The sequence below is a fragment of the Tarenaya hassleriana genome, unplaced genomic scaffold (assembly GCF_000463585.1).
Source record: "Tarenaya hassleriana unplaced genomic scaffold, ASM46358v1 Cleome9, whole genome shotgun sequence".
In the NCBI taxonomy this organism is placed as follows: domain Eukaryota; kingdom Viridiplantae; phylum Streptophyta; class Magnoliopsida; order Brassicales; family Cleomaceae; genus Tarenaya; species Tarenaya hassleriana.
In genome coordinates, this window is record NW_010971389.1 from 2,220,285 (window position 1) to 2,231,739 (window position 11,455).

The 11,455-nt window shown below is 37.6% G+C and overlaps 4 protein-coding genes across 4 annotated transcripts; 2 read left to right on the plus strand and 2 right to left on the minus strand.

Moving 5' to 3' along the window:
• Positions 1-94: 94 nt before the first annotated feature.
• On the minus strand, positions 95-2,184 carry LOC104803918. The gene is made up of 4 exons (XM_010528017.2): positions 1,451-2,184; positions 1,190-1,260; positions 645-1,032; positions 95-547 (listed from the first exon to the last, which is right to left on the minus strand). Exons 1-4 carry the CDS (start codon positions 1,553-1,555, stop codon positions 353-355), a joined length of 759 nt encoding a protein of 252 aa, XP_010526319.1. The 5' UTR covers positions 1,556-2,184; the 3' UTR covers positions 95-352.
• A 1,136-nt stretch (positions 2,185-3,320) lies between these two features.
• LOC104803919 (nucleoid-associated protein At2g24020, chloroplastic) lies at positions 3,321-5,292 on the plus strand. Its single transcript, XM_010528018.1, has 7 exons — positions 3,321-3,485; positions 3,836-3,996; positions 4,370-4,470; positions 4,558-4,597; positions 4,713-4,784; positions 4,914-4,970; positions 5,071-5,292. The coding sequence occupies exons 1-7, from the start codon at positions 3,419-3,421 to the stop codon at positions 5,143-5,145; spliced, it is 573 nt and encodes a 190-aa protein (XP_010526320.1). The 5' UTR covers positions 3,321-3,418; the 3' UTR covers positions 5,146-5,292.
• Positions 5,293-5,447: 155 nt separating this feature from the next.
• On the plus strand, positions 5,448-7,168 carry LOC104803920 (early nodulin-like protein 1). The gene is made up of 2 exons (XM_010528019.2): positions 5,448-6,399; positions 6,699-7,168. The coding sequence occupies exons 1-2, from the start codon at positions 6,228-6,230 to the stop codon at positions 7,043-7,045; spliced, it is 519 nt and encodes a 172-aa protein (XP_010526321.1). The 5' UTR covers positions 5,448-6,227; the 3' UTR covers positions 7,046-7,168.
• A 1,001-nt stretch (positions 7,169-8,169) lies between these two features.
• Positions 8,170-9,263, minus strand: LOC104803921 (gamma-glutamyl peptidase 1-like). The gene is made up of 3 exons (XM_010528020.2): positions 8,887-9,263; positions 8,466-8,801; positions 8,170-8,371 (listed from the first exon to the last, which is right to left on the minus strand). Exons 1-3 carry the CDS (start codon positions 9,196-9,198, stop codon positions 8,261-8,263), a joined length of 759 nt encoding a protein of 252 aa, XP_010526322.1. The 5' UTR covers positions 9,199-9,263; the 3' UTR covers positions 8,170-8,260.
• Positions 9,264-11,455: the final 2,192 nt, after the last annotated feature.

An 11,455-nucleotide genomic window follows, 5' to 3' on the forward strand; every position in this document is an offset into this window, starting at 1 on the left:
CCCCCCCCCCCCCCCCTCTCGCTCTATATATATATATGTATATATACACATTTAATCTGTCTCTCTTGTAGCTATCTATACTTCATACAAGAAATGAAGAACCAAAATGAGAGATGTATATATGCATATCCTAACTCTGCTAATTTAACAGAACTAAGGGCTTATGACTCTTAAAGCCACTGGATCCTGCCATGAAACTTTTTTCACATTTCTATTCAACCCTTATATATATTCATTCAATCTGTCTCTATTGTACCTATCTATATTTCTTACAAGAAACTGTGAAGAATCCAACTGAGAAGTAGGTGTATATATGCCATATTGGTCTTGAATCCCAATCCTACCAATAGAACTATGAACTCAAAACTCTTAAAGCCACAGGATCTTGCCATGAAACCTTTCTCTTCACACCTCTATTCAACCCTTTCTTCACGTTTTTGCAAATTGGCAACTTTATTTCACCCTGCAACTCATCGTTTCCTAGCACCCTGCTCTTCATGTCCTCAGCGTCGGTTTCTTTGCCATTAGCCTGCGACCCTTCTTCTCTCTACCACCAAATGGGCAAACCCGCGAAAAAGATTATGAATTTCTCAACACCCAACAAACAAAAAAATGTCTTGAGAAATAGCAGCTTTGGACTATACCGAGATCTCGTTTAGGTCAAAGACAAGAACTTTACTGATGTTTGAAGTGTTTCCATCTCCATTACAGGTCCTCTCTGTCTGGTTAAGATCAGGAAGTGACATGGGTGTTCTCGAAACCTTGTTTCCATTGTTTCCTTTGTTCCTCTTTTGCTTCTTGCCCAAGTCACCAGTTGATTTCTCCATTGCTTCCTTTCCATTGTACATTGTACTCTTCTGTTTCATATCGAAACATGCCACCGGCAGTCTCATACCTGCGGTTTGCTTCTTCCTCTTGGCGTTTACTTCACTTGAAACCCTAAAATCTCCAGATTCCGACAATCTCATCATCTCCAGAGAGGTTCCATGACTTCGGTCTTGCATCAAATCATTGTATCTCCGCTTAAGAAACCTGTTGTTTGATCAAAACACACTTGTAAAGTTCATGAATGGATCAAAGGAGACATTTATCTCGACATGTCTCTTCATGGAAACAACAATAGATTACAGTCATATTTATTCAGAACACATAGTAAATTAGGTTAAAACATGAAGAAGAGATGTTATACCTTACTTCTGCCCTGAGAGTCGATCTTGTCTGCTTCATCATCTCTAGATTCCTTCTCGTGACCTCGTTTTCCTGTGAAAACAACCAAAACAAGGAAGAAAGTTGAAAACTTTTCTCCACTTTCTCGCTCTGAATTCCAAATTCAGACAAAAACAGGACATAAGATCACCCAAAATTATCATAGAGATCACCAGATCCAAAAGGAGGCAAACCGAAGGAATATGAAAATCTTCAAACAAAGAAACCCTAGAAAAGTGATCACCTTTTCCAACTCTTGATAGTCCTCCATAAGGGTTTCATGCTTCAACCTGATCCTGGGATCTGCGCAGGATGCAGCAGAAGCAGAATCTTTCTTCATCTTCCTCATCGGATCTCCTCAACAGAAGATGGATCGCAGAGAAAACCAAAACGGAGGTTGGGGGTGAAAGAATAAGAGAGAGAGAGAGAAGAAGGAACACAAAAGAGTTAGGATTTGGGTATTCCTGTTTCGCCTGTGAAACCCAGACCAAAGCCCAAAGAAGACCACAAAGACGCCACCACATAATTGCGTGAGGTGTTTGTAATAAAAATGCTTTCTTTTTTGGAGAGACTTTGAGGCAGACCAGACAGAACAGAACTTACGAGTTGTGATCAAGATGGAAAAAGAAGGGGGAAAAATCTTTTTTTTTTTCATTTTTTGTGAGGCCTTTAAGAGGATGATGCAGAGGGGTATTAACACCCAAAAAAAAAAAAAAAGCTCCTCCCTTTTATTGTTTTTGGTTGGGAGGCGCATCATCTCCTTCTTCCTCTATTTTTTCTTTTTCCCTTCCTATGCCCACATGTGCCATTGAGGAAATTGAGTGCTTACACTGTTGGATATATATATATATATACACATATATTGAATTTTGATGGTTTCCTCGCTGGATCTAGAGAGAGAAGAGTTGGGCCTAGAGAGAGAAGTGAATGATATGATAAAGGATGGATGGTAACCAATCGTGGGGAGGAGCATGAAGATGAAGAGAGAATGAGAAGAGAGAGACGGACACATATGGAGAAATAATTGGTGTATTATCCATGTGTTGTTTATGTGTATACATGTGCAGTGCGGAGGATGACGTGGACCCCTCAACATCCTCGTCATCACAATTTACCTTTATACCCCTTCAAATTAGGACGGGGCGTTTCGGTTCGGAACCGGACCGAACCGAACCGTTAAAACGATATTTTTTCTCACCCGAAACCGTTGTTATTTTTCGAACGGTACTATTTTTAGAGAACCGAATTTTTCCGAAATCCAATCGAACCAAACCGAACTTTAAAAATCGCGAAAAATCGAATATTTTTAAAGGAAATCTATCATATTTTTTAATAAAACCCGGAACCGAACCGAATCGATACCGAAACCGAACCGAACCGAATACAATAAAAACCCAATTGGCACCTATTTTTCTAAAACCGAAAGAACCGAACCGATTTATTTCGTCCCGAACCCGAACCGTTTCTCGAAACGTCCACCCCTACTTCAAATACCCCAAATCTAGGGTGAGTGTTTCGGAAAATAGTTCGGATTCGGGACGAAAATGGATCGGTTTGATTTTTTCGATTTTATAAAAATAGGTACCAATCGGTTTTTATATTGTATTCGGTTCGGTTCAGTTTTAGTATCGGTTCGGTTCGGTTTCGGGTTTTATTAAAAAAAAGATAGATTTTTAAAAAAAAATATTCGGTTTTTCGGAATTTTTTAAAATTCGATTCGGTTTCGAGAAAGTTTGGTTCTCTAAAAATAATACCATTAGAGAATTGAGAACGATTTTGGATCAGAAAAAATATAGTTTTTTTTATTCGGTCCGACCAGTTCGGAACCGAAACGGCCACACCTACCCAAACCCCCTCCTTTGTTGACCCTGTTGTTTTCATGTAGACCCAGTTTTGGAATAAACTATTTCAAAATTCGTAGTTTAATCTATAAAATATTAAAATATAACAGAATTAATCCGAACCACAGCCTAAAATATCTATATAAAAGGAAAAAAAAAATGACTGATTCATACGCATATCGAGCCTCGTATAGATCCCAAGTATATAAGGCCCATAACACAAAGCCCAATAAGCTCTATTTTGTTATGCAGCGCAATAGCTTCATCAAAGGAGTCGAAAGAAATAAAACCAAAAAAAAAATATCTCCTTTTTCCAGTTTATCTCCTCTCCCTCCCCCCTGTTCTCTAGTCTTCTCTTCGAGCGGAGAAGCATGGCGATGGCGTCTACAGCTGCGACAACCGATTTCTCGAAACCTTTTGTCTCTCCTTTATTCCGAGGTCTGAACCTCTCATTCTTGATCTCTCTGTCGCGTTATCGTGAGTAAGTATGAGGTTGAGTGTGTAACTATGTACGTCTCTGTGTATGCGGTATGTATACATTTGCTTTTATCTTGTTTTTCTCGTGCTTTGCAATTCGATGTCCGATTCCAGTTTTGTGGACGGAGACCCATGATGCAAGCATGACGACCGAGTTTTGAGGTTTAACTGGGTTCAGTTGCGGGTTGATCTGCTTTGAAAATGGGGATTAGGGTTTACTAATTTGTAGTCGAAGTTACTCTCTTTGACTGCATTTCTTGTGCGGCTATTCAGCTTTTGTGAATTCATGGGTAGCTTCCGGTTGATTTCAGGAAAAGCGAATTTGAATGCACTTTGCGGCAACAACAGTCGTAACCTAACGTGGCCAAAGCAGCAGAAGTCCGGAAAAGGTTACAGGTCACTTCGTGTTAATGGATTATTCGGAGGTGGGAAGAAGGAAGGCAGTGAGAAAAGTGATGATGCGCCTTCAAAGGTGCTCATCTTTATGCTTTAGATATGAAAACTGCCTCTGATATATGTATAATGTGGCTAGCTAGTAGCTTCTTGCAAAAAAAAAAAAAAAGATCGAAGCTGCTTTTGCTCCAATGAATTAGATTGATATTTTCTATACGGACACGCTCATTTTGTGTTTCGGCAGCTCTATGCGTTCATTTCTACTCCCCTGTATATGCCTTGCTTTGGTTCTGTTCAACATTAGATCAAAATCTTTGCCTTTCTCCCAAGAATCATCGTGTTTTCCAACATTGATATGATATGCTGGCTTGTTTGCAGGATCAAAAAGTTGCCACCGTCAAAATCCTTTCGCCCTGACAAGTTTTTCTTTTCTTTTTGTAATCTTTTTCTAGGCAGGAATTCTTGGTAATATGCAGAATCTGTATGAGACCGTAAAGAAAGCCCAAATGGTCGTCCAGGTCGAGGCAGTGCGAGTGCAGAAAGAGCTGGCTGTGTATGTCTCATTAACCATACGATTTTGTAAATCATAAAGCTTTTCGGAGTGTATCAGTTTTATGTCCGGTCTTATTGCACTTTTCAGGGCAGAGTTTGATGGTTACTGTGAAGGTGAGCTCGTAAAGGTATGTATTGATATAATGATAAATCTAGATATGCAATAGAACAGTGGCTTCAGGAATCAGGACCTAACTCCACTATTGCATTACCCATGATCTGAAACTTGTGATTTCATTTCAGGTGACATTATCGGGCAACCAGCAACCGGTCCGTACTGACATAACTGAGGCAGCCATGGAGTTAGGTCCTGAAGTGAGTAGCCACATATCTCTTCTCATATCCTTGTGTTTAACCCAACTACTCCAAAAGAATCATTCCTTAACTCTTCTTTAGTTTATCAGATCATTTGCTTATGTTCCTCTCTCTCTATCTCTGTTGCAGAAACTTTCTCTATTGGTCACAGAAGCGTACAAGGATGCGCATGCAAAGAGTGTCCAGGTAAGCCATATCTGCCACCACAGCTATATACATATATATATATATATATTGATTCTCTTGTTCATTGGGGCTAACAGAAGGACCCACCCTGACTTGGCAGGCCATGAAAGAAAGAATGAGTGATCTTGCTCAAAGCTTAGGCATGCCACCTGGTCTCAGTGAAGGACTAAAGTAATCTACTGTTCTTCTCTCACTCTGAGTTCCCCCCAGGTACGAGATGTTACAGTTTTCTACTATCAGTCAGGCAGAAAGAAGCCAGAGCATGCTGTACTCTACTCTCAAAGAATCAGTAAAAAAAATATATTGAAACCTTTGCCCCTCACAGTTTTTGTTTTCCTGAATATGATATGGAATATCAGCATTTCTTTCTTGTACTGGAAGCTCTCCTGAACACAAGAATGATTCCATCTTTCAAGAAAAAATAATAATAATGATAATGATAATAATTCGATTTTACGCGAATAGTTCCTAATCTGTTATCTTATGCTCAAATCTTGAAAACCCTCCAACGAATTTGTCTTGAAGGTCAATAGAAACATACATACATACATACATATATATATATATATATATGCTCTCACATGTATGAAGAAGGCCTAAAAGAGTCCAAAACCTAATCTTGCTTATGTCTTGTTACAAAAATTGAAACTTTTGTCGATGTTGATCAAAACCCAAAATGTATCTGCGATGCAATGATACAGACTCTTGGATTTGGTTAAGTTTGGGGTTTTACCGGTTATGTGTATGTACGTATGTATACCCAAGCCCGATGAATGCCAAATAAAATTGTGAATTATTCACGATTATATATAAATCTATGTGTGAATATCATGTTCTGCTTCGAATTTAGTACTCATGTAAACATATTATTATAGAAACGAATAAACGTCGAACCAAAACGACCAACCCTTTTCCTTGTCCCTCCCATCGGGCCTCTCACGTTGCATCGAGGTTCTTGTGGCTTTTTTTGGTGATGACACGTGGACATATGCGCTGTGAAAAGTTAAATTTGGGCTTCATTTTTGTTCAAGGCGAAACGTTCCCAAGGCCCTTAAATAGGCCCCATTCACATTTCTGCTTATTGGAACTCTACTTCGATTTTACCCTAGCCAGGTTCGGGAGGCCGAAGCTAAAAGCCCCAACCAAACCGGCTATATATCCTCCATCAACACCACAACAACACTTCATCTTCGAGAAAACACACACGAAAAAAAAAACATAACTGATACCCACTGTCTCTGAGATAATAAAAAAAAAATGGTTTCTTCGCTTCCGATTTTACCCCTGGTTTTCCTCTTATTTACAGTGTCACAGGCCAGGGAGATTCTGGTCGGCGGCTCGGCGCACTCGTGGAAGGTTCCGGAAAATCCTAACAACACCCTCAACCACTGGGCCTCCAACAATAGGTTCAAAATCGGTGACATTCTCGGTACGAATCCTCGGTTTCTTGATGATTAAAATATAACATTTTTAGCAACGATATATTATCGTATTTATATATAAAAAAATCCGAGTATTTTTCTCTTACGATTCCTCCAAACATTAGGGTTCGGTAATTTACAAGTTATAGTATTCAAGAATCACGTATTTACATCATTCAAGCGTATATGTATTACATGCGAATTCAAGCATATACGTATGTACGTTAAACACAAACGCATCTTTTTTCACATGCATGCATGCATCGGTCACTACTTTTTTTTTGGGGGGGGGGAATTGTGATGACAGTGTGGAGATACGATCCGAAGATAGATTCGGTGTTACAAGTGACGAGAGAAGACTTCGAGAGCTGCAACACGTCGAAGCCGATCAAAGAGGGCAAAGATGGTAACACGAAAGTGGAACTCGACAAGTCGGGACCTCATTTCTTCATCAGTGGGGCTCATGGAAACTGTGACAAAGGCGAGAAGATGGTGGTCGTCGTTCTCTCCCCCAACCATCCTCCCCCGAAACCTTCCGGCAGTACGGTTTCTCCGGCGCCAGCTCCGCCGAAGAACTCCGCCGTGGGGATGGTCGGACGTGGGTATTGTTTTGCCGGTCTTGTTGCTGCTGTGATGAGCCTTGCCTTGGCTTAGAGAGAGAGAGAGAGAGAGAGAGAGAGAGAGAGAGGATTTGTCGTTTTCAATTACGTGTTTCGGTTTAGATTTGTGTGGTTTGTATTTTTATGTTCTGCAGTTAATGGAATTTCTAGTTTGCAAATGTTCTGGGCTTCTTTGGATTATGAATTTTAAGATATAGTTTTATGTTCTTTGACCAAAATATAAAGAGTGAAATTAATATGTTTGCCATGAACCAACATTATCAAGATTAAATATTATTTTAAAAAATATATGTGCATATATACTACTACGTACAATCTAGAATTAATGGATAAGGCCAGTGAATAATGAACACAATCTATCCTATTGATTCGTATATTTTTATTTATGATTTTAGAGTTTAACCAAAAGTACCCCTTGTAATCGTGTTATAATTTTTCATAGCTAATAATAATTAATTGCGCTAATTAATCTCTCAAGTTTGTTTATATATCTTCTATGTCCGTTTCTCCTTTTCACCACAAGAAAATTACAATGACCGTTATGAAGACAAATTGAATTCTTCCATTTACTCCGACGGCTGTTTTTCCGTCTGTGAATAAATTACAATTACCGTAACGTAGTAACTTTATTAAGACAGGTTAATTTCGTACTTAATTCTTTTTCAATTCCAATTAAATATGTCTATAACGCCTTGTCCTTAGGTGGCCATTTTAATAACCGTCTTTCTTAAACAAGTTTAAAAAAATATTTGAAACAAAGCCCACACATTTTTTTTAATATAGAAAAATCTAAAGCCCAAAATGTGGAAATTAAAGCCCAATAGGGCCTTGCATATCTCCAACTTCGGTCAACAGGGGTTTTTCGGTCAAACCAATAAACTTAACTCTGAAATATCCTGGAAACTGTTGCCACGTGTCTACGTGCGTAAGTGGTGGAGATATACAGATATATGTACGTACGTACATACATACATTATAATGTGTGTATATATATATGTGGTGGATGAGGAGACGGGTGGGTCCGACCGGGACAGCCCGTTGAAACGGGTTATATAAGGAAGTCAAAGTCAATGAATTTCATAAGACTTTCGGTCTCCCTCTTTTCTCGGACAACTTGCAATTTATTTATTTATTTATTTTTTGTTATCTAACTTGCAGTATATTTAATATTTATTGTTCCTTTATTTATAAATAAGCATCACCGATATTACATATCCCGTGGATTTAATAAAATACTAAAAATAAATAATCAAGCCAAGTCGCGACGTCCTTTGAGGAAATTCTTGCAAAGTATCTTCCAGAGCTCCCTGTCCGGCTCCGTCTTGTCCATCGTAGCCTTTGCCGCATCTGCAAATTCTTGCTGCATTTAAAAAACAAAGGAAATAAGAACACAGAACGTAAATTTCGATTCATTCGAATCAAGAACACGTTCGGGATTGATTCAAGAACACAACCTTGATGTAACCGAAACCAAGAACACGGTCGATGATCTCGAAGACGATCTCTCTGTTGTACTCTGGATGACCTTGGATGCAGAAGAAGTGATCTTCAATGGAGAACATCTCCACATCGTACCTGTCTGAATACGCGATGACTTTAGCAGATTCCGGAAGCTCCAGCACTTCGTCCTGATGGCATTTAATGATGTTTAATGATGTCGGAATTTCATCGTCTCCGAAGTATTCTCCGAGCTTCTCGTCAGCGCCCTTCGCTATGGTTATGTTCCTCAACCCAAGCTCCGGTCCCTTACGAGCTCTTCCCACTTTCCCACCTCTGATTCTGCATATAATCTGTAGATACAACGATCCAGGGTCGTTTCAGATTTCGAAATGTGTATTACTCCAAGAATCAAGAGATGTATCATATGAAACTGACCTGGTGGCCGAAGCAGATGCCAAGAACCTTCTTCTTCATGTGGTCGAGCTTCTGGACGAGAGAGCAGAGCTCGAGGATCCAATCGTCGTCGGCGAAAGCGTCGTGAGAGCTTCCACTGATGACGAAACCGTCGTAGGTTTCGAGATCTTTCTCGTCGGGAAATTCGCCGGCGACGACACGGAAGGCATCCCAATGTTCTCCGGCGTCGGCGAGTATGGATTTGAACACGTCGAAGTATCCTCCGTACGACTTCTTCACGAACTCCGAGTCCGGTGTTGCCAGAAACAGAGCATATCTCTTCTGCTCCACCATGTTAATTTGAGAGAGAGAGAGAGAGAGAGAGAGAGAGAGAGAGAGAGAGAGGTGAACGAGGAATGAGATATGTGGGAGAAACACGAAGCACGGTATTTATGGTGGTGTACGTATTTACATGGAAGGTCGATGTACCTACCAAAAATAACTTCAATTTTTTTCCACGTTTTGTTCCGACTTGCGTTAACTTTATTCTTATATATATATTCACGTTCGATTATTTATGTGCCCTTAATAACGGAATCTGAATTTTTCTAATAACAACCGGGGAAAAACATGAATTTTGTATTAACAAAAAGCATTTGGTTCTCATTCTTAACGGTTTTTTTAACATTATCTTTCTGGAATCAGAATCTTTTCATTGATTAGGAAATTCGTGTAGATTTAAGGCTTTTTTTATTAATTTCCATTTGATCCCATGGTTCGATTTGTTCACTTTTCAAAAAACATATTTTTAGATATGACATGTATAGCTATAAATATAAAGCGTAATCGTTTTTTTCTGAAAACTATGAATATTTTCAGGTATAAGTCAATACAATATATTTTGGATATATCTATGAAAATAAAAAATGAATTTAGTTTGACTAAAATAGTTTAAAACAAAAGAATATTTTCTTATATTTAAATTTTTTTAATCATATATTTTTTTAGAATATAAGAGTATTTTTATGATTGAGATTTTGACAAAAATTTCTTAAAAACAGACGAATATTTCTTTATATTTAACAAGAAAAATCAGAATTTTGGCAGAAATTTTGTCTTTCCCGACGAGAAGTATCTCGAAACATTTTGAATGTGGACGTAATTAAGACCCAAAAAGGACAAAAGAATATGGACGTAAATACTCGGAATCTTTAGCTTTTATTTTTATACATGTTCATATTTAAATTTCATGCTTTACATTTTTTTTCGATTTAGATTAGATTTGGCCTTTTTTATTTTACAAATCATTATAATTAGATTGATAAAAAGATATATTTAATTTTGAAAAATCGGTTTGATTATTTGATATTCTACATGTATAGTTCAAATCTGAATATTTTAGTTTTTGAAAATTTTATATCTATTTATTTTTATATTAATTTTACTTCCAATATAATTATGTCCGCGGTTGCAGTCGCTGATATATTTGGACCGCACTGATATGACATAATTTAAATTTGATGTATTTTAAATAATGAAGTAATGGGAAGCATCAAATTAGCTCGTGGATCACGCGATTACGGTCAACTTCATAATTTGACCAAATCTATCAACAATGGTAGGTCTACCAAACTAGACATATCACGTGTTCTTATTTCTCCGCCGTACTGGGAACGGTTCTCCATTAAAAAAAATTAAATAAATGGCGGTCCGAATGTGGAGTTTGAAGTAACAAATCTTTCAACTTCAGCGACATATATTATATACAACAATATAATATAATTTATAGTCGACGAAGAAAATTCAAATGTTCAGCTGGTTGGTAATAACAAATTAGAATTTAAATCCAACTGATATGGGCATGGTGGTGAATCTGGTTATATGATCATAAACAGTGGGCTCCTAAACTTTTCAAAAACATCATTAAAAACTTCAATTATATATAAATTTTAACAAATCATCGTATCTATTAAAGAAAAATCATAAATAAAACTTCAGTTTAATTAACTTCTTATTTTTCAACTCTATCTTAACACATATTTGAACGTTAGTTTCATTATGTTTAAGAGCCAACCCTAATGTTTCATGATAACAATTTTAATCGGGTGTGACAAAATAAAACTTATGAATCAAGAATTAAATATCGAGAATTGAGTTCATATTATAATCTGGGCTTCACAATAGGCCCTTAATGGGCCCTTAATGGGCCTCTAAAATATACGAAATAAAAATATATGGACGGCGAACCTAGCCCCGGGTCTAGTCGAGTAGGTAAACGAACTTAAAGAAGCAGATTCAAGATTTTTTTTTAAACAGATTCAAGATTCCTTTCTCTTGGTTTTTTTTATTTGTCTTCTTTGAAAAAATATTATCAAAGATACCAAAAACAGACACAAGTAAATAACCGATTTTATCCGGTTTAATTTACAGCTCAGATTTATTCGAATCATAATATGAATCTCAAACTTCTCAACCCACGTACAAGTTTGGAGACAATTGTACGTATAGTCTACAATCCTAATTATATTTTCTGAATCGAATGTGTAATAATGATACACGGCAGTATACAATAAGTTTTTATAAATGTGCCTATTTCGGGGGGGGGGGGGGG

Coding starts and splice junctions, on each gene's coding strand:
- LOC104803918 (XM_010528017.2), bottom strand. CDS start 1,555: ATGAGGAAGATGAAGAAAGATTCTGCTTCTGCTGCATCCTGCGCAGAT. Junction 1,033..1,189: donor ACTCTCAGGGCAGAAGTAAG/GTATAACATCTC, acceptor ATCAAACAACAG/GTTTCTTAAGCGGAGATACA. Junction 548..644: donor TTGACCTAAACGAGATCTCG/GTATAGTCCAAA, acceptor ATTTGGTGGTAG/AGAGAAGAAGGGTCGCAGGC.
- LOC104803919 (XM_010528018.1), top strand. CDS start 3,419: ATGGCGATGGCGTCTACAGCTGCGACAACCGATTTCTCGAAACCTTTT. Junction 3,486..3,835: donor TGTCTCTCCTTTATTCCGAG/GTCTGAACCTCT, acceptor GGTTGATTTCAG/GAAAAGCGAATTTGAATGCA. Junction 4,785..4,913: donor CCATGGAGTTAGGTCCTGAA/GTGAGTAGCCAC, acceptor TCTCTGTTGCAG/AAACTTTCTCTATTGGTCAC.
- LOC104803920 (XM_010528019.2), top strand. CDS start 6,228: ATGGTTTCTTCGCTTCCGATTTTACCCCTGGTTTTCCTCTTATTTACA. Junction 6,400..6,698: donor CAAAATCGGTGACATTCTCG/GTACGAATCCTC, acceptor TTGTGATGACAG/TGTGGAGATACGATCCGAAG.
- LOC104803921 (XM_010528020.2), bottom strand. CDS start 9,198: ATGGTGGAGCAGAAGAGATATGCTCTGTTTCTGGCAACACCGGACTCG. Junction 8,802..8,886: donor GCATCTGCTTCGGCCACCAG/GTCAGTTTCATA, acceptor TTGTATCTACAG/ATTATATGCAGAATCAGAGG. Junction 8,372..8,465: donor TTGGTTTCGGTTACATCAAG/GTTGTGTTCTTG, acceptor TTTTAAATGCAG/CAAGAATTTGCAGATGCGGC.